This window comes from Nerophis ophidion, linkage group LG18, assembly GCF_033978795.1.
Source record: "Nerophis ophidion isolate RoL-2023_Sa linkage group LG18, RoL_Noph_v1.0, whole genome shotgun sequence".
Lineage (NCBI taxonomy): Eukaryota > Metazoa > Chordata > Actinopteri > Syngnathiformes > Syngnathidae > Nerophis > Nerophis ophidion.
Genome location: NC_084628.1, coordinates 44374835 through 44396083, shown reverse-complemented (window position 1 = coordinate 44396083; position 21249 = coordinate 44374835). Strand labels below are relative to the sequence as shown.

The 21249-nt window shown below is 40.1% G+C and overlaps 1 protein-coding gene across 3 annotated transcripts in view; it reads left to right on the top strand.

Annotated features, from left to right (window-relative positions):
• LOC133537252 (collagen alpha-1(XXVI) chain) overlaps window positions 1-21249 on the top strand; it is a 61982-nt gene that overhangs the window by 15004 nt on the left and 25729 nt on the right. For 2 of the 3 annotated variants that reach the window (XM_061878215.1, XM_061878217.1), the window contains exons 4-7: window positions 10339-10400; window positions 10466-10592; window positions 16001-16102; window positions 19772-19906. In XM_061878215.1, the coding sequence (XP_061734199.1) occupies window positions 10339-10400; window positions 10466-10592; window positions 16001-16102; window positions 19772-19906 (426 nt within the window). The remainder of the gene's footprint in view (window positions 1-10338; window positions 10401-10465; window positions 10593-16000; window positions 16103-19771; window positions 19907-21249) is intronic. The other variant, XM_061878216.1, reaches the window with a different exon arrangement.

The window sequence follows — 21249 nt, the reverse complement described above, 5'->3', positions numbered from 1 at the left end:
GACTTGAGAAACCACACCCGTGTAGATGTAGCACGGTACGTCACACCACCGCGTTGGCTTCAATGTGTCCCGAGACGTGCTCCAGCCGTTCACCCCGTCCTATTTCCGTGATGCAGAAACCTCAGTCAGCATCCTGTGTGCAGCGGTCGGACATGGCAATTTTAGGCAGACCGTAGATGCTCGGGCGGGGGCCAGGTTATTTATGAGCGCCAGTTGTTTCCCAATTGCTGATTTTCCCTGCTATGACCACAATGTGGGTGGGTCCCCTCTGTGGGACTGACAGCTGACATTCCAGGCATTTTCTGAGCCATAGTCTTCTATTTAGAGGAAATACTAGGTTTTCCTCTGATGATCGGATGGATGGCGTGGTTGCGATCAAAGGCAGTAAACAATGTGAAGATATAGTCAGTCTAGCACTAGGAGGAATAACCCCAACCCTTTTATTGCAACAACTCATTTGATTACGATCTACTGCAGACCTGGGCAAACTAAGGCCCGTTTAACTTGTCAATCTGGCCCGCCGGACATTCTCAAATCATTTTTTTAGATCTTTAAGATCTAAAAATCTGCCTCCGGTCTTCAGGCCAGGGTCTTCTAAAGATCCCGAAAACTGGTTTTAAAAGCCATGGAGACCTGGCGTTCCAGGTGCAGAGGTGGGTAGAGTAGCCAGAAATTGTACTCACGTAAGAGTACTGTTACTTTAAAGATTTATTACTCAAGTAAAAGTAAGGAGTAGTCACCCAAATATTTACTTGAGTAAAAGTAAAAATGGTAAATAGGTTGTACTTGGATAGCGCTTTTCTACCCCTTTTTAAGGAGCCCAAAGTGCTTTGACAATATTTCCACATTCAACCATTCACACACATTCACACACGGACGGCAGGAGCTGCCATGCAAGGCGCTCACCAGGACCCATCAGGAGCAAGGGTGAAGTGTCTTGCTCAAGGACACAACGGACGTGACTAGGATGGTAGAAGGTGGGGATTGAACCAGTAACCCTCAAATTTCTGCCACAGCCACTCTACCAACTTCGCCACGCCGTCCCCCAAAACGTATGTTGTGAAAAAAACCACTCAAGTACTGAGTAACTGATGAGTAACCTGTTTGTTTAATGATGACGGCAACAAGTAATGCACAAAAATATAAAAATAGCAATGAACAAGTTCATAGCCAGGAATCTCTCTAAAGCCAGTGTTTTTCAACCTATTCTGAGTTAAGGCACATTTTTTTCGTTAACAAAAATCCGGAGGCACTCCACCAGCAGAAAACATTAAAATAATGACACTATCTGACAGTAAAAAGTCGTTCTCGCAATTGTGGGATATGAATTCAAACCATAACCAACCATGCATCACTGTAGCTCTTGTCACATTACGCCGTGACTTATTTGGAGTTTTCCCGTGTGCAGTGTTTTAGTTCTTGTTTTGCGCCCTTATTTTTTTGTTGATTGTCATACCCCGGACGGATGTACTTTGTGGACTCCATCTGCTGCTCCACACGCTGTAAGTCTTTACTGTCGTCCAGCATTCTGTTTTTGTTTACTGCAGCCAGTCCAGTTTTAGCTTTGTTTTGCATGGCCATCCCTAAGCTTCAATGCCTTTTGTTTATTTTTTTGGTTGAAGCATTAGATACCTTTTTACCTGCACACTGCCTCCCGCATATTGTGATCGAGACAAACCATGTTCCTGACATCTACAACGCAATTAGCTACCCGCTGCCACCTACTGATATGGAAAAGTATTACACCGTTCCAGCACAGACACTCAACAACTGCACATTTGCAGATTATAATTACTGGTTTGCAAACAAATATTTTTAACCCAGATTAGGTGAAATGACACCATCTCCCACGGCACACCAAATAAGATCACACGGTACACTAGTGTGTCGCGGCACAGTGGTTGAAAAACACTGTCTTAAGCAACTAAAACAATAATATATATTAAATGATATATATTTGGTTTTACACTGTATTGACATACATTTGAAAATGAATTTGACCTTTGCAAGCTCATGATACTATTGGCTAAGTTTTATATTCATATATGTAAGTTTCTCAATACCCGACCTTTTTTTGTGCCTTTAAAAAAGATTTAGAACTCTACATTAAAACACTCTACCTCTAACAAGCAAAAAGCTGTGAAAACGATGATGCTGTGTTCCAAATGTAACTTATTTACTGAGATTGAGTGAGCCTATGGCTTTGTACTTTGTTTATTTTATATATATATTTTTTTTTTGCATTCTATTTTAGTTACTTTGAATTTACAACCCCCTGGCGCAGTTTTGTACGGTTTTTTATACTGTTTTTGTACTTCTTCTCTATAAATATACTAAAGTTAAAGTAAAAGTATGTTGCATTAAAACTACTCTTAGAAGTACAATTTCATTTATTTACACATATACACACACGTAACACTCATCTACTAATTGTTGAGTTAAGGGTTGAATTGTCCATCCTTGTTCTATTCTCTGTCACTATTTTTGCATATATATGCATGTACAGTAAATGTCAGTATTGTCCTGTTTAAGAGTGTCACAACATTGCTGTTTACGGCAGACTAACTGCTTTACGGTAGATGAAAACGTGACTGCTGTTGTTGTGTGTTGTTACCGCGCTGGGAGGACGTTAATGAAACTGCCTATCAATAAAGCCACATAAGAACTCGCACTCGATCATTCTACAGGGCGGTATAGCTCGGTTGGTAGAGTGGCCGTGCCAGCAACTTGAGGGTTGCAGGTTCGATTCCCGCTTCCGCCATCCTAGTCACTGCCGTTGTGTCCTTGGGCAAGACACTTTACCCACCTGCTTCCAGTGCCACCCACACTTGTTTATATGTAACTTAGATATTGGGTTTCACTATGTAACGCGCTTTGAGTCACTAGAGAAAAGCGCTATATAAATATAATTCACTTCAATTCACTACAGTTATAAAGTCATTGGGCAGACACGCTCTTTACACACGTCACTCAGGTCCGGATTTCAGGCAGAGCTGGAGGCCACGCTCCCTCCAGCTCCGCCTGAATTTTGGGAGATTTTTGGGAGAGGCGCTGAATTTCGGGAGTCTCCCGGAAAATCTGGGAGGGTTGGCAAGTGTGTGTGTGTGTGTGTGTGTGTGTGTGTCTCATGACCCACTTTTATTCCTTGGCTTTTAACAGCACGTGAGTTGTGTGGTCCTCTGTTGTCCTCTGTGTTTTTTATACACTTTGATTTCTCTTTTACTGTTTTAATTGATTTTACCCTTTAAAATAGTTTTTAATCATATTTGTTTTTATATTGTTTTATTTATATTGCTTTTCTATTTATTAATTTTTTGTTTTTATTCAGTCATTGGTGGAACATAACATTGTTTTTTTTAAATATTGTTTTTAACATGGCTGTGCAGCACTTTGGAAACGGTATTGTTGTTTAAATGTGCTATATAAATAAAGTGGATTGGATTGGATTGTGCGTGCGTGTGCGTGCGTGTCGTCCCTCAGAGACATTTTTTTACTCTATAATATAGAGATGGAACTTATCTATAGTGCTTAGAGTAGTCAATGTACAGCTTGTATAGCAGTATACATTTGCTGTAAGGTGCTTTTGGGTTGCCAGCAGTTTAGATAATCCATCCATCCATCCATCCATCCATTTTCTACCGCTTATTCCCTTTTGGGGTCGCGGGGGGCGCTGACGCCTATCTCAGCTACAATCGGGCGGAAGGCGGGGTACACCCTGGACAAGTCGCCACCTCATCACAGAGCCAACACAGATAGACAACATTCACACACTAGGGACCATTTAGTGTTGCCAATCAACCTATCCCCAGGTGCATAGTTTAGATAATAATGGCTTTATTTTTAGTTGACAGTAAATCCACACTGTATTTACAGTATATGTGACCCTTTTTTGGGGGGGTCAGGGGGGTCTTTGAAATGGCATAAATAGAGTGTAGATGGAAAGAGTAAACATCCTTTCACATACTGTATTCAGAGATGCGTACAGTGAAAGAGAATGTGGGAAAAAACTAATGCTGGTGCTATTTCCTGCCAAAAGCCAGAATGCACTATCAGCTGCCTTTTCAACACCTCCATCCTGCGTCTGCACCCTGAGGAGAAGATAAGATATTGAATGAAATGTGTGAAATGAAAGGAATCATTTTGTCCTTTGACGTAATTTGTAAGAGGCTGTTTATAGTGCTTGTGGGATTTTAAAAATGAATAAAAAAAAAATCTCATTATAAACAGTAATGCTGATAAAATCATACAACAAATATTTTCATAAAAAACTACAGAATGTTCCTGGCACAGTACAGTATATTTATGTACTGTTTGTTTCTGTACAAAATGGCACAGTTTTATGTTTAAAAGGTAACACAGCAAACACTAAGCAGGATTAAGCATATGTGATTTCATTGATTGAAACTTTTATTAGTAGATTGCACAGTACAGTACATATTCCGTACAATTGACCACCAAATGGTAACACCCCAATAAGTTTTTCAACTTGTTTAGGTCAAGGTCCACGTTAATCAATTCATGGTTTGCTTTCGTTTTTTTTAAAAAGTGAGCAAAATAATACATTTTCGTAGATTTTCTTTCATTTCAATTGGCGAGCTAAACTGGTTCTGTGATGAAGCTCTAAACTCAATCATTTTCGGTACTACGCCGCCTCTGAAAAGTACCGGTCCCGCGTCGAAGTCACGACATGACATTGCTGGTTTTACGCACATAGGAGCATGTTCGGCAGTGCACACACACAGAGTACTTACAAGCAGACACAGTGTGTAGACAGAAAAGGGAGAATGGACGCATTTTGGTGCAAAAAGTCAAGATAAAGGTGAAGTTATAACACTGAAACACCCTCAGGAAGAGCTGCTTTAACACATGGCTAGCTAACTAGCGGCTAATGTCCATCTGCAGTGTTTTAGCTACTTCTAAAATGACTAATCCACCTCCATGGCGAAAAATTAAGTAAGTTTCTTACAAGTACACTGCAGGACGAGGAATAGCTAAACATGCTTCACTACACACCGTATATCACCCGCATCAAAATGTAAACAAACACCATGGATGGATCTACACCTAACATCCACTGTAATGATACCAAGTACAGGCACGTATCTACTATGATTACGTCGATATTTTTTGGCATAACAACATCTTTCGTTTAAAAAAATGTGTATATTATGTTTATGAAGTCAGTAAATATGTCCCCGGACACATGAGGACTTTGAATATGACCAATGTATGATCCTGGAACTACTTGGTATCACATCCATACCTAAATGTGTGGTATTGTCAGGCTTGCCCCTGACAGTTTGTCTATGTTTTAGTTTTTTCCTCTGCATTTGTCTGTTTCCTGTGTTTAGTGATTCCTGTCTTTTAGTTCCTGTCAAGTGCTCTTAATTTGTCAGCTTCCTGTCTTGTTCCCTGAGTGCTGTGTTTCTCCTCAGTGTGTTTAGTATTTCCTGTCCTTAGTTCCTGTCTAGTGCTCTTATTTTCTCAGCTTCCTGTCTTGTTCCCTGAGTGCTGTGTTCCCCTTCAGCTGCGGCTGATTGGCATCTGGCCACACCTGTTGCCAATCAGCCGGCTCCTATTTGTACCTCCTTTGTCTTGTGTCAGTTGCTGGATCATTGTATTGTCATTTGTATTGTCGTTGCCACATGTCACTCTTGTGTCTTTGCTATCTGTCGTGTCTGGCATCATTTCAGCTATTACCTGTCGTGCTACATCTTGTCCTGGTCGTCGTAGCGGTCAGCTGTTTTTGTTAGCCATAGCAATTTCCAGTTTCTTATCCTCTAGCTTCCATGCTAAAGTTCCTTTTTGTTTCTTGTTAGCTTCTATGCTAAAGGCCTTTTGTTTTTTTATCCGCCCACGTGCGCGCTTTTGGTTTGAACCCTTTGTTTGGTTTTGTCTTAGTATTTATATTAAAATCATGTTTGCTCACTCCATGCCTGCCTCCATCTCTGCATCTTGGGGTTCGTCAACAAATAACTCTGACAGGTATCATCCAAAACTAATGTCAAGTATGAAAGAAGAGAAGAATAAGTGATTATTACATTTTAACAAAAGTGTAGATAGAACATGTTAAAACAGAAAGTAAGCAGATATTAACAGTAAATGAACAAGTAGATTAATAATCATTTTTTACAGTTTGTCCCTCATAATGTGTATGTTCAACATTTTATTGAAGGACTAAATGACAATAATAATTTCATGTACACAAAGATTTTTTTGTTCAAATAAAGCCAATAATGACATTTTTTGTGGTCCCCTTTATTTAGAAAAGTACCGAAAAGTATGGAAATAATTTTAGTACCGGTACCTTTACCAAAATATTGCAAGACTAGTTCACTGTGACATTTTCTCCGCCAACTAATGGCTGCGATGCTTGTAACTCCAATTTTGTCTTGCAACTTAAAGCATAACAATTAGCAGAGAGTCAGCCTTTTTCTCCAAACATTATTCTGTATTTAGGAGAAGCAAATTGCTCCAAGAGTCACAGGAAAATACTTTTTTTACAACCTTTAATTTTGCTTCAATCTGTAGTGCCAATGACAATGTTCTAATGATGACTCCGCCCAGCTGCTCGAGTCTTCTGGGAACATTTCCACACATCTACTTACGTGCTTTGCCAGGAAAATATGCCTTATTTGGTCAATCTTTCCTTTAAATACTTCATTTTGTTTGTCTTGTGGCCATGCAAAAATATCAGTTTGTGGCTTGGAGGCGTGTGTTTATGTTCCCATGTGCTGCACACGCTGAATGGTTTGGGCTTGTGGGGTACACATGTTGGGGGTGTGGCACAAGGAAAACATGCCGAGTCAGCAGACCAGCAGGTGCGCACGCTGGCCTTGACTATTGTATCAGATTCATAACGCACAGGTGTCAGACTCAAGATCTGGCCTGTCACCTCATTTTACCTGGCCTGCAAACACCTGGAACATGTGTCAATAAACTACCGTATTTCCTTGATGGGCGCCAGGGCACTAATTAATTTAAAACCTCTTCTCACTCTGGCACTTACCAACGGCATGTGGTAAATTTAGGCCTGCGTTTATAAATTTGAGTGTGATGTAAGGATACCACCATGAAAAGCACATTTAATTAAAAAAAACGTTTTTATGGTCTTACCTTTACTTATAAATGAAGTCCATGCGCAGCTCCTTCTGATCAAAAGCATCGATAACTTGTTTATAGAAGTCTTCCTTATCTTTCTTCAGTTTTAAAAGTCTCTCTGTCTCGATGGAGATCTTCCTTTATTACCTCCTGCTTCCATTGAAAGTCCAGTTTAGAAAACTGTTTTATTTTAGATATGTAATCCTCCATGTTAAAAGTGCAAGCCAGAGAAAAAAACAAACGATTGCTGCTCACTCTTGCTGCTTGTTGTCACTTCTTCTGCAGCCGAGTAGTCGCAAGAAGGATCACTAGCGCCCTCTACCACCAGGAGGCGGGCATTTAATGACTCATATTTGACACAAGCAGCTACGGTATATTAATAAAACATAGCTTCCTACTGTTCTTTATAGCATATTCAATAGCTTGGACCTTAAAGGGGAACATTATCACAATTTCAGAAGGGTTAAAACCAATAAAAATCAGTTCCCAGTGGCTTATTTTATTTTTTGAAGTTTTTTTCAAAATTTTACCCATCCCGAAATATCCCTAAAAAAGGCTTTAAAGTGCCTGAATTTCCCTATCTAAGAAGCCTTCTTCCATTTTCCTATGACGTCATCCAGTGATGCCAATACGGATAGCACAGCAAGCTATAGCGACATTAGCTCCGATTCATACTCGAATTTCAGCGGCTTAAGCGATTCAACAGATTGAAACGGATGGTTGGAGTATGGAGGCAGATAGCGAAAATGAAATTGAAGAAGAAACTGAAGCTATTAAGCGAATAGCTATTGACGCTATTCGGCCATGTTTGCCTTAGCATCGCCGGTAAAATGTGCAGACCAACGATCGGAAGTTTCACATCTTGTGACACTGGATCAACTTAAATCCATCGATTTGTAAGTGTTTGTTTGGCATTAAATATGGGTGGAGGGAAACGCTGGATGTAAATATAGTTTCAAATGTACATACAGCTAGCCTAAATAGCATGTTAGCATCGATTAGCTGGCAGTCATGCAGCGACCAAATATGTCTGATTAGCACATAAGTCAACAACATCAACAAAACTCACCATTGTGATTTAGTTGACTTTATCGTTGGAAATGCATCTGCAGGTTATCCATACATCTCTGTGCCTTGTCTGCCTTAGCATCGCCGGTAAAAAGTGCAGACACTCCGGCACATTCAATGGGGGTCTGGCAGCAGATTTATTTGACTTTATCGTTGGAAATGCATCTGCTTTGAGTGTCGCAGGATATCCACACAATCTTGCCATCTCTGTAGTAGCATAGCTTTCGTCGGTAAAGTGTGCGGAACAAACCATTTCGTCGGCTTTCCCCACACCCTCGTATTTTGAACAAATTTTGTCCAATTTCTTGCCACTTTTGCATCTTTGGGCCAGTGGTGCAACTTGAATCCCTCCCTGTTAGTGTTGTTACACCCTCCGACAACACACCCACCAGGCATGATGTCTCCAAGGTTCCAGAAAATAGTCAAAAAAACGGAAATTAACAGAGCTGAGACGCGGTGTTTGTAATGTGTTTGAGAAAATGGCAACTTCATTACCTAGGTGACGTCACGTTCTGATATCATCGCTCCGAGAGCGATAAATAGAAGGGCGTTTAATTCGCCAAAATTCACCCATTTAGATTTCGGAAATCGGTCAAAAAAATATATGGTCTTTTTTTCTGCACCATCAAGGTATATATTGACGCTTACATAGGTCTGCTGATAATGTTCCCCTTTAAATCCTACTGATAAGTTCTTAATCTTCTTCCCTTTATGCCATTTCAAATGATTGAAATCAGCTTCCTCCATTTTGAAAATGATGACAGGTGAAGTGTCACTCGTGACGTGACGAGTTTGACCCGGTGGAAATTCTAGACATGCGCTAATAAAAATAATATTTTGTGAAACGAGTTTGACCCGGCAGTAATTGTTGGCAGGCACATACTACATACCCGGCGGCAATTCAAGGAAATACAGTACTTCATATTTTCTCACTTAATGTAATAGTTTTCATTTTGACAGAAAAAATATATGTACTGCTTGAAAATCATACCTTCTAAACTTGAATAGTATCCAATATTGCAACAAATATTACATTATATTAGCATACTTTCCAAACATATTTTTGTCTGAATAAAAAATACTTAACTCTACAGCAAACTACTCATCAAATGAATGAAAATGACAATAAATGTTCTTTACAGCATATTACTGTAAATTGAAAAAAACTACTACTGTTTTTTGCGTTAAAATTCTGTTAACTGAGCTCCCAGTTTTTGACAGTAAAATCTATGGTTGTGGTTTTTAACGGTGTATTACTGTAAATGGAAAGATGCTACATTTGTTTTTACGGTAGAAAAAGTGGCATCTTCGTGTAAAAACCAATGTCAATTTATTAGTAAAAATCTGGCAGATTTTTCCGTAAAACTCTCCCAAAATACAATGGCACTGTTTTTCCATTGACAGTAAAATTTTGTAAAAAATAAGTAGAAAACACAATTTTCCAGTAAAATTTTGTAAATGTAAAGTTTTTACTGTAAAATGGACAGTCTACTTGAAACAATGTATATCATTATTAATGAAATCCAGAGGAAAATCCCTGCAAATAGAATATAACATACATCCATAAACGTGGATGCATATGCAAAAGTGCAATATATTTATCTGTACAGTCATCTATTTATTTATATCTGCACCTTATTTCTCTTTCATCCTGCACTACAAACAGCTCATGCAACAAAATGTTGTTCTTATCTGTACTGTAAAGCTCAACTTTGAATGAGAATAAAAGGAAGTCCAAGTGTAACAATATTGGCTCTTACAAGCAAGGCTTCCTCCCACTTCCAAAGACATGCACTTGTCCAGGGTGTACCCCGCCTTCTGCCCGATTGTAGCTGAGATAGGCGCCAGTGCCCCCCGCGACCCCGAAAGGGAATAAGCGGTAGAAAATGGATGGATGGAAGCCAAGCCATAAATAACTGCCATGTGGTCCTCCATGAAAGACACTTTGACATCCCTGACATAACCAGAAAAAAAGGACAGAAGACACATTTAATGGAATAATATTTATCTTATGAGTGAGTGGCATGATTTTTGGGAGAAGTTCCTCAGAAACTCTTGGGTGGTGGCTCTTTACCAGGGCACTGTTCTTGTGTGTCCTGGCTGCACCTCCTGATATTGTAAGAAAGGAGAAGTTCTTTAATCCAGAAAGTCCTCATTGTCTGTCCACAGAGTGCATGAACTGCACCATGCTCACAGACATGAGCCACAGGATGGACGCCATGGAGTCCAAGGTAAAGAGCTTTTCTACTTGCAACGCATGTTTGTACGGCAAACTGATTCTCTCCTTGTGCCACAGGTGAAGCAGCTGGAAGAAAGACCTTCCCCATCACAAACAGCCAACAATCCACCACAGGGGGCGGCTGATAACGAGGTGGACGCTCCCAAACCCACACCTATCGGACCACCATTGTACCTGCCGCCAGGTGATCATAATGATCTTTTAAATCATACATTTTTATTTTTTTTTGTGTGTTAGGCAATCAGACACAAGCACCCACCATTTTACCCTGCGTGACAACTGTCAGGTTTAAGCACCAAACTATCTATTAAACAGAACAAGAAGCAAGGAATCAGGCAGAGAAAAAAATTCAATTTAGCTCATGAGGAGAATGCATGGAGCTGCACACTCAGTTACAGTCTCACCCTACGCTCTGAGGAACAGCCCACACGCTCCTCTATTTATTCAGTTTGGGAGTTCCCTAGTTCCATCACTGAGGCTGCCTCTAAAGGGAGGGGTCACACATTAGGGTTTGGTAAAGAAAACCGAAAAACAAGCACTAACCAGCACAAACCAACATGTTGATGACACTAACCAGCACAAACAAACATGTTGATGACACTAACCAGCACAAACAAACATGTTGATGACACTAACCAGCACAAACAAACATGTTGATGACACTAACCAGCACAAACCAACATGTTGATGACACTAACCAGCACAAACAAACATGTTGATGACACTAACCAGCACAAACCAACATGTTGATGACACTAACCAGCACAAACAAACATGTTGATGACACTAACCAGCACAAACAAACATGTTGATGACACTAACCAGCACAAACAAACGTGTTGATGACACTAACCAGCACAAACCAACATGTTGATGACACTAACCAGCACAATCAAACATGTTGATGACACTAACCAGCACAAACCAACATGTTGATGACACTAACCAGCACAAACAAACATGTTGATGACACTAACCAGCACAAACAAACATGTTGATGACACTAACCAGCACAAACAAACATGTTGATGACACTAACCAGCACAAACAAACATGTTGATGACACTAACCAGCACAAACCAACATGTTGATGACACTAACCAGCACAAACAAACATGTTGATGACACTAACCAGCACAAACCAACATGTTGATGACACTAACCAGCACAAACCAACATGTTGATGACACTAACCAGCACAAACAAACATGTTGATGACACTAACCAGCACAAACCAACATGTTGATGACACTAACCAGCACAAACAAACATGTTGATGACACTAACCAGCACAAACAAACATGTTGATGACACTAACCAGCACAAACCAACATGTTGATGACACTAACCAGCACAAACCAACATGTTGATGACACTAACCAGCACAAACAAACATGTTGATGACACTAACCAGCACAAACCAACATGTTGATGACACTAACCAGCACAAACCAACATGTTGATGACACTAACCAGCACAAACAAACATGTTGATGACACTAACCAGCACAAACAAACATGTTGATGACACTAACCAGCACAAACCAACATGTTGATGACACTAACCAGCACAAACCAACATGTTGATGACACTAACCAGCACAAACCAACATGTTGATGACACTAACCAGCACAAACAAACATGTTGATGACACTAACCAGCACAAACCAACATGTTGATGACACTAACCAGCACAAATCAACATGTTGATGACACTAACCAGCACAAACCAACATGTTGATGACACTAACCAGCACAAACCAACATGTTGATGACACTAACCAGCACAAACCAACATGTTGATGACACTAACCAGCACAAACAAACATGTTGATGACACTAACCAGCACAAACCAACATGTTGATGACACTAACCAGCACAAACCAACATGTTGATGACACTAACCAGCACAAACCAACATGTTGATGACACTAACCAGCACAAACCAACAAGTTGATGACACTAACCAGCACAAACCAACATGTTGATGACACTAACCAGCACAAACCAACATGTTGATGACACTAACCAGCACAAACAAACATGTTGATGACACTAACAAGCACAAACAAACATGTTGATGACACTAACCAGCACAAACAAACATGTTGATGACACTAACCAGCACAAACAAACATGTTGATGACACTAACCAGCATAAACAAACATGTTGATGACACTAACCAGCATAAACAAACATGTTGATGACACTAACCAGCACAAACAAACATGATGATGACACTAACCAGCACAAACAAACATGTTGATGACACTAACCACCACAAACAAACGTGTTGATGACACTAACCAGCACAAACCAACATGTTGATGACACTAACCAGCACAAACAAACATGTTGATGACACTAACCAGCACAAACCAACATGTTGATGACACTAACCAGCACAAACAAACATGTTGATGACACTAACCAGCACAAACCAACATGTTGATGACACTAACCAGCACAAACAAACATGTTGATGACACTAACCAGCACAAACAAACATGTTGATGACACTAACCAGCACAAACAAACATGTTGATGACACTAACCAGCACAAACCAACATGTTGATGACACTAACCAGCACAAACAAACATGTTGATGACACTAACCAGCACAAACAAACATGTTGATGACACTAACCAGCACAAACAAACATGTTGATGACACTAACCAGCACAAACAAACATGTTGATGACACTAACCAGCACAAACAAACATGTTGATGACACTAACCAGCACAAACAAACATGTTGATGACACTAACCAGCACAAACAAACATGTTGATGACACTAACCAGCACAAACAAACATGTTGATGACACTAACCAGCACAAACAAACGTGTTGATGACACTAACCAGCACAAACCAACATGTTGATGACACTAACCAGCACAAACAAACATGTTGATGACACTAACCAGCACAAACCAACATGTTGATGACACTAACCAGCACAAACCAACATGTTGATGACACTAACCAGCACAAACCAACATGTTGATGACACTAACCAGCACAAACCAACATGTTGATGACACTAACCAGCACAAACAAACATGTTGATGACACTAACCAGCACAAACAAACATGTTGATGACACTAACCAGCACAAACAAACATGTTGATGACACTAACCAGCACAAACAAACATGTTGATGACACTAACCAACACAAACAAACATGTTGATGACACTAACCAGCACAAACCAACATGTTGATGACACTAACCAGCACAAACAAACATGTTGATGACACTAACCAGCACAAACCAACATGTTGATGACACTAACCAGCACAAACCAACATGTTGATGACACTAACCAGCACAAACAAACATGTTGATGACACTAACCAGCACAAACAAACATGTTGATGACACTAACCAGCACAAACAAACATGTTGATGACACTAACCAGCACAAACAAACATGTTGATGACACTAACCAGCACAAACAAACGTGTTGATGACACTAACCAGCACAAACAAACATGTTGATGACACTAACCAGCACAAACAAACGTGTTGATGACACTAACCAGCACAAACCAACATGTTGATGACACTAACCAGCACAAACAAACATGTTGATGACACTAACCAGCACAAACCAACATGTTGATGACACTAACCAGCACAAACCAACATGTTGATGACACTAACCAGCACAAACCAACATGTTGATGACACTAACCAGCACAAACCAACATGTTGATGACACTAACCAGCACAAACCAACATGTTGATGACACTAACCAGCACAAACAAACATGTTGATGACACTAACCAGCACAAACAAACATGTTGATGACACTAACCAGCACAAACAAACATGTTGATGACACTAACCAGCACAAACAAACATGTTGATGACACTAACCAACACAAACAAACATGTTGATGACACTAACCAGCACAAACCAACATGTTGATGACACTAACCAGCACAAACAAACATGTTGATGACACTAACCAGCACAAACCAACATGTTGATGACACTAACCAGCACAAACCAACATGTTGATGACACTAACCAGCACAAACAAACATGTTGATGACACTAACCAGCACAAACAAACATGTTGATGACACTAACCAGCACAAACAAACATGTTGATGACACTAACCAGCACAAACAAACATGTTGATGACACTAACCAGCACAAACCAACATGTTGATGACACTAACCAGCACAAACAAACATGTTGATGACACTAACCAGCACAAACAAACATGTTGATGACACTAACCAGCACAAACAAACATGTTGATGACACTAACCAGCACAAACAAACATGTTGATGACACTAACCAGCACAAACCAACACAAGTCTTGTTTCAATATTTCCCATGACAAACATGCCTTCTAGGGTTGTACTGTATGCCAGTATTAGTATGGTACCGCAATACTAATGAATCATATTCCGTACTATACCACCTCTGAAAAGTACCGTCGTCATGTCATGACATTGCTGGTTTTACGAGCAGAGGAGCATGTTTGGCAGCGCACACACACAGAGTACTTACAAGCAGACACAGTGTGTAGACAGAAAAGGGAGAATGGACGCATTTTGGTGTAAAAAGTCAAGATAAAGGTGAAGTTATAACACTGAAACACCCTCAGGAAGAGCTGCTTTAAGACATGGCTAGATAGCTAGCGGCTAATGTCCATCTGCAGTGTTTTAGCTACTTCTAAATCACTAATCCTCGCTTCCGTGGCGACAAATAAAGTGAGTTTCTTACAAGTATCATTATCACTGCAGGACGAGGAATAGCTAAACATGCTTCACTACACACCATAGGAGGATACAATAGCTCACCGCCATCATAATGTAAACAAACGGCATGGGTGGATCTACACCTGATATCCACTGTAATGATACCAAGGACAGGAGCATCTCAAGTTGATACTACTACGATTACATCAATTTTTTTAAGCATCACAAAATCTTTTTCTTTGTTTTTTAAAATGTATATTATGTATAGAAACTCAGTAAATATGTCCCTGGACACATGAGGACTTAAATTATGACCAATGTATGATCCTGTAACTACTTGGTATCACATCCATACCTAAATGTGTGGTATCATCCAAAACTAATGTCAAGTATCAAAGAAGAGAAGAATAAATGATTATTACATTTGAACAGAAGTGTAGATAGAACATGTTAAAAGAGAAAGTAAGCAGATATTAACAGTAAATGAACAAGTAGATTAATAATCCATTTTGTCCCTCATAATGTGTATAAAATAACAGGTGTATAAATGACACAATATGTTACTGCAGACTAATTAGGAGTCTTTGTTTGTTTACTTACTACTAAAAGACAAGTTGTCTAGTATGTTCACCGTTTTATTTAAGGACTAAATTACAATAATAAACTAAGATTTTCTATTAAAATAAAGACAACAGTGCCATTTTTTGTGGTCCCCTATATTAGGAAAATGATGAAAATACATTTCAGTATGGGGACAACCCTTGTGTCTTCAATATTGAAGTAAACATACGAGCCTAGTTTGAGAATCCCTGAATTATGCCAGGTTTGTTAGACTTGACTGACGTGTTATTTGTGGCTTAGCAGGAGGAAGAGGCCCCCAAGGCCCTAGTGGACCACCAGGGCCCCCTGGCACGACCGGGCCTGCAGGTCTACCTGGTATACCAGGCTTTCCCGGACCCATCGGTAAGATATTCTTCATAATTTTTTTTCCACATTCTGTCTCTCACAGTTGAAGTGTACCTATGATGAAAATGACAGATCTCTGTCATCCTTTGAAGTGGGAGAACTGACTAAATACTTCTTTGTCCCACTGTGTATGTGACCTCACATTATCAGGTAATGAGGAGGGACCATTTATTTTGAAGGCCAGTTGCTCCCTCCTCTAGTTTTCCAGTAGTCTCCGTGCGGCAGTCAGTCAGACGCTCACCCATTTACACACCAGACGCATTTACGTGTTTCAACGCTCCAAGTTTGTTGTTTCTTCTCACCAAGTGCCTTGGAAACATTGTAAGTCTTGTGTCTGTTTTATGAGTAACATGAAGACGTTGTGTGCGCGTGTAAATGTAGAAATAGTACTGTGCGACGATAGCTTGTTGCTACTTAAAGGCCTACTGAAAGCCACTACTAGCGACCACGCAGTCTGATAGTTTATATATCAATGATGAAATATTAACATTGCAACACATGCAAATACGGCCGCTTTAGTTTACTAAATTTTAAATTTCGCGCGGAAGTATCCTGCTGAAACGCCTCGGTATGATGACGCATGCAAGTGACGTCACGCATTGTAGAGGACATTTTGTCCCAGCACCGTTCACAGCTATAAGTCGTCTGTTTTCATCGCATAATTCCACAATATTCCGGACTTCTGTGTTGCTGAATCTTTTGCAATTTGTTCAATGAATAATGGAGACGTCAAAGAAGAAAGCTGTACGTGAGAAGCGTTGTATTGCGACCGCCTTTAGCAACACAAACACAGCCGGTGTTTCATTGTTTACATTCCCGAAAGATGACAGTCAAGCTTTACTATGGAACAGAGCGGTCAAGCGAACACGGTTGGATTGGACGACACACACAAAGTACAGTGTATTATGCAGCGATCATTTCGAAAGATTGTGTTTCGAAGAGGGTCCCTAGCGAAGGGCAGAGATATGTGGCACCCCCCGTCCCCACCCCACATCTGAGGTCCTCTCCAAGGTTTCTCATAGTCAGCATTGTCACTGGCGTCCCACTGGATGTGAATTCTCCCTGCCCACTGGGTGTGAGTTTTCCTTGCCCTTTTGTGGGTTCTTCCGAGGATGTTGTAGTCGTAATGATTTGTGCAGTCCTTTGAGACATTTGTGATTTGGGGCTATATAAATAAACATTGATTGATTGATTGATGGGCATTGCTACCACCCGTCGACTGGTGCTGAAGAAAGGTGCGGGGCCGACCTTCAGGTTGTACATGTACGACTATATAATCTCACTAAAACACTAGTAAAGCAATAAGCAGATAAGGGATTTTCCAGACTTATCCTAGTAAATGTGTCTAATAACAACTGAATCGCTCCCACTGTATAGTCTTTTTTTCTTCTTTTTTTCTACGCCTTCACTCTCACTTTCCTCATCCACGAAGCTTTCATTTTTGCTCAAATTAATGGGGAAATTGTCGCTTTTTCGGTCTGAATCGCTCTCGCTGCTGGTGGCCATGATTGTAAACAATGTTCAGATGTGAGGAGCTCCACAACCCGTGACGTCACGCGCACATCGTCTGCTACTTCCGGTACAGGCAAGGCTTTTTTATTAGCGCCCAAAAGTTGCGAGCTTTATCGTGGATGTTCTCTACTAAATCCTTTCAGCAAAAATATGGCAATATGGGGAAATGATGAAGTATGACACATAGAATGGAGCTGCTATCCCCGTTTAAATAAGAACATCTCATTTCAGTCGGCCTTTACATAAGTTCATGAGCACTGTTTCCATGCCAACGTATGGGCGCTGTGTGTATGTTAGAAAACATGTTATGCAGCAAACTTGTATGGAAATGTTGTTTAATTGACATATGTTTTGTGTCTCTTTATACAGTTTTGCAAAATAAAATAAATAAAGAAGAGAAGATAACTAAAACAAAAGGGAAACAAGGAAAAGGGAAAACAAAGAAAGAAATGACCGATTAGACAAGAAGGAAGGAAAAGTGCCTTCTCTGTAAAACCACTAAATCTTCTGAAAGATAAAAAGGCTGGACTCTTTCTTCCCTTTCCTCGGGATCTTCATGTTAACTTTCTGTCACCTTCATTAGTCACAGACACAGACAAGTAGGACGGAGTAATATAATAAATACACACATGTACAGTACAGTACAGGTCAAAAGATTGGACACACCTCATTTCAATGCGTTTTGTTATTTTTTTTCATGACTTTTTACATTGTTAGTTTAGTGGGTTATTTTTTCAGTCAGTAGTCAACAAAATAAACAAACAGTTTGACGTAAACAAACAGTTGTACATTCATAAATTGACAATTTTACAGACCAAAAGGGTTCAGGCTGAAGTTGAACACTTATTTGGCCTAACCCAGTGGTTCTCAAACTTTTTTTGTCATCCCCCACTTTGGACAAGGGGGAGTTTTCAAGCCCCGCCTGCCCCCATCGCCACAACAGAACGCTAATGCCAAGCTTAAAATTTTCAAATTTGTTGAACATCAAGTAACATTCAAGTCAGGGTTTCCCACACATTCATTTATTTGTGGCGGCTCGCCACCAAAGAATTACGGCCGCCACAAATAAAAAATAAAAAAAAAATTTGGCTTTTGACTCGCTTGATCTCTCATAAAAGCAATGGGACTCTGTCTGTGAATGGAGCTTGTAGTTACATATTATATAAATATGTAAATATTATATAAATATGTACATAAAGTGTTGTAATTATATTCCAACTCCGGGTTCTTTTTGGTCTTTGCCGCCGCAAGAATATAATAATAAAAATTGTTTTTTAAGGGAAATTCCCTCCCGTTCCTCGCGCCCCACCTGTCATGTCTCTATTCCCCACAGGTGGGGCCCGCCCCACACTTTGAGAAACGCTGGCCTAACCCTATAAACAATGTCACACAGAAGATGAGCGTCATAGAAATATGACATTTCCTTTACACAACATATTATAAATCCACCTTGTACACAACATAAACACAGTAAAGACATGTGAAATATTCCTTGTAGATTGTTACTGAAGGCATCAAAACTATGACACCTGTGAAGTGAAAACCATTTCAGGTGACTACCTCTTGAAGCTCATGGAGAGAATGCCAAGAGTGTGCAAAACAGCAATCAGAGCAAAGGGTGGCTATTTTGAAGAAACTAGAATATAAAACATGTTTTCAGTTATTTCACCTTTTTTTGTTTCCTCCACATGTCTTCATTCATAGTTTTTATGTGATGTGATAAGAGTCATGAAAATAAAGATTGAATAAAGAGAAGGTGTGTCCAAACTTTTGGCCTGCACTGTATATACATTGTGACATTTTCCTTTTCACTTTCTCATGCACTCCAAATAATTATTATGCAATGTTGTTATTCCAAATAAAGTGAATATGTATACATATGCATACACATAAGTATGTGTATATGTATATATATGCATATGTATGAAGATATGTACATATATATAGATATATATCTTCTTTTCTATCTTTTTTACTATTTGTATTACCAAATAGTGTATGCACCTTAGGGGATCTGCTCCAATTTTGTTGTGCTTTGAAGCTGTTCACTGCAATAATGACAATAAAACTCTATTCTATTCTATTCTATTCTAAAGGCCTGTCCTGTCCTGTTTCATCAAAGTAAATCTTGTATTTCTTGTTTCTGGTGTCCAGGGCCAAAAGGGGACAGAGGTCTGCCTGGTGAAATGGGTCTGCGTGGCCCACCTGGTCCTCCAGGGCCCCCCGCTGTTCCTTCCAGGTCATCTACCGTGCAAGTGAGGGGTGATGTCTTCCAGGTGGATCATCCAGGTGAGCAGGGACGATTTTAGCGAATTGGAAAGGACGCCAAGGTCGTTTGACACATTGTATCCATGTCATTCAGCGGCTTTAAACGCACACACTTGACTTCCTATCCTGCTTTTCTCTCACGGTTTTACCCTCGGGCATAAAAAAATGGAACTGTATGCTTGTGAAATAGTTCAGGCCTTTACATCGTTGGCGAGCGACCGGTCGATGGTGGCATTAAAAAAAATAGACCTTAAAACTGGCGATCATCAATCTTCACTAAGACATCACTTTGGTCACTTGATTGACGTTGACGACACCCGAGGGTCTTGTGAGATGACGCTTGTCAGGTTCAAACACAGATGACATCTATTACACAGACAAGAAGCAAGGAATTAAACAGAGACAGGATTCAATTTCCGTCAATGAGGAGAGCACGTACACCTGTACTCTTGTACGGTGTCGTCCCACGCTCTGACGAAAGGTTTTGCACGCCTCCTCTTTTATTTGGACTTTCCCTGAATACATAGCAACAGGTGTTTTTAAGGGGAGAGGGGGTCGTAAACAGCCGTCGCCCTTGGTAACAAAACGGTTCAAAGAAAAGATGCCTGGAGCTTGCGTCAGGTCCTGCTTCCTCTCCGCTTTGTAGATCTCAGGTCAAGACAAGATCTTTTTGTGGATTATAATAGATCTAAGAAACTGACACCTTCATGTCACTTCCCATTGTACACATTGGAGTTTTACAAGCCTTTTGCTTGGTAAGATCACAGACCGCCTTTGTCTGCTCGCCGGGACAATTATTCTGACAACACTGGCTGCTGCCAGATTATTATTAAGAAAAAACGACCGACAGGAAGACGAGAAACACTTTTTATTTCAACAGACTCTCGTGATGTACCTGCCGTCAAAACTCTAAAGACAGTTCCTGTCTTCACAATAAAAGCCCTGCTTCGTCCTGCCTGCGCCAACAAAATAAGAGTCCCGGAAAGCGAGCGTGCACAGGCTATCAAGCAAGGGAGTTTGCCGCCAATGTATTTCTTGTAAAGTGTATAAAAAGGAGTATGGAAGCTGGAAAAATAAGATGGTAAAAAGCAACCACTTTCATGTGGTGTTGGACAGAAAGGAGGACTTTTGTTATCCTCCATTTGAAAAAGTGGAGTTTATCATCACAACTGTCTGATTCCAATCAATGCAAGTCATCACAATCATACCAACTTATATTCTTGTCTTCATAAAAGAATGTTAAACATGCTTGTATTGTCATGAAACACCCTTCACTTGTTCACAAACACCTTCCTTTCATAAATTAATGAATATAAAGTATATATAAATGAATGAGATAGATTCCCTCCACTTGGTCCGTTGAA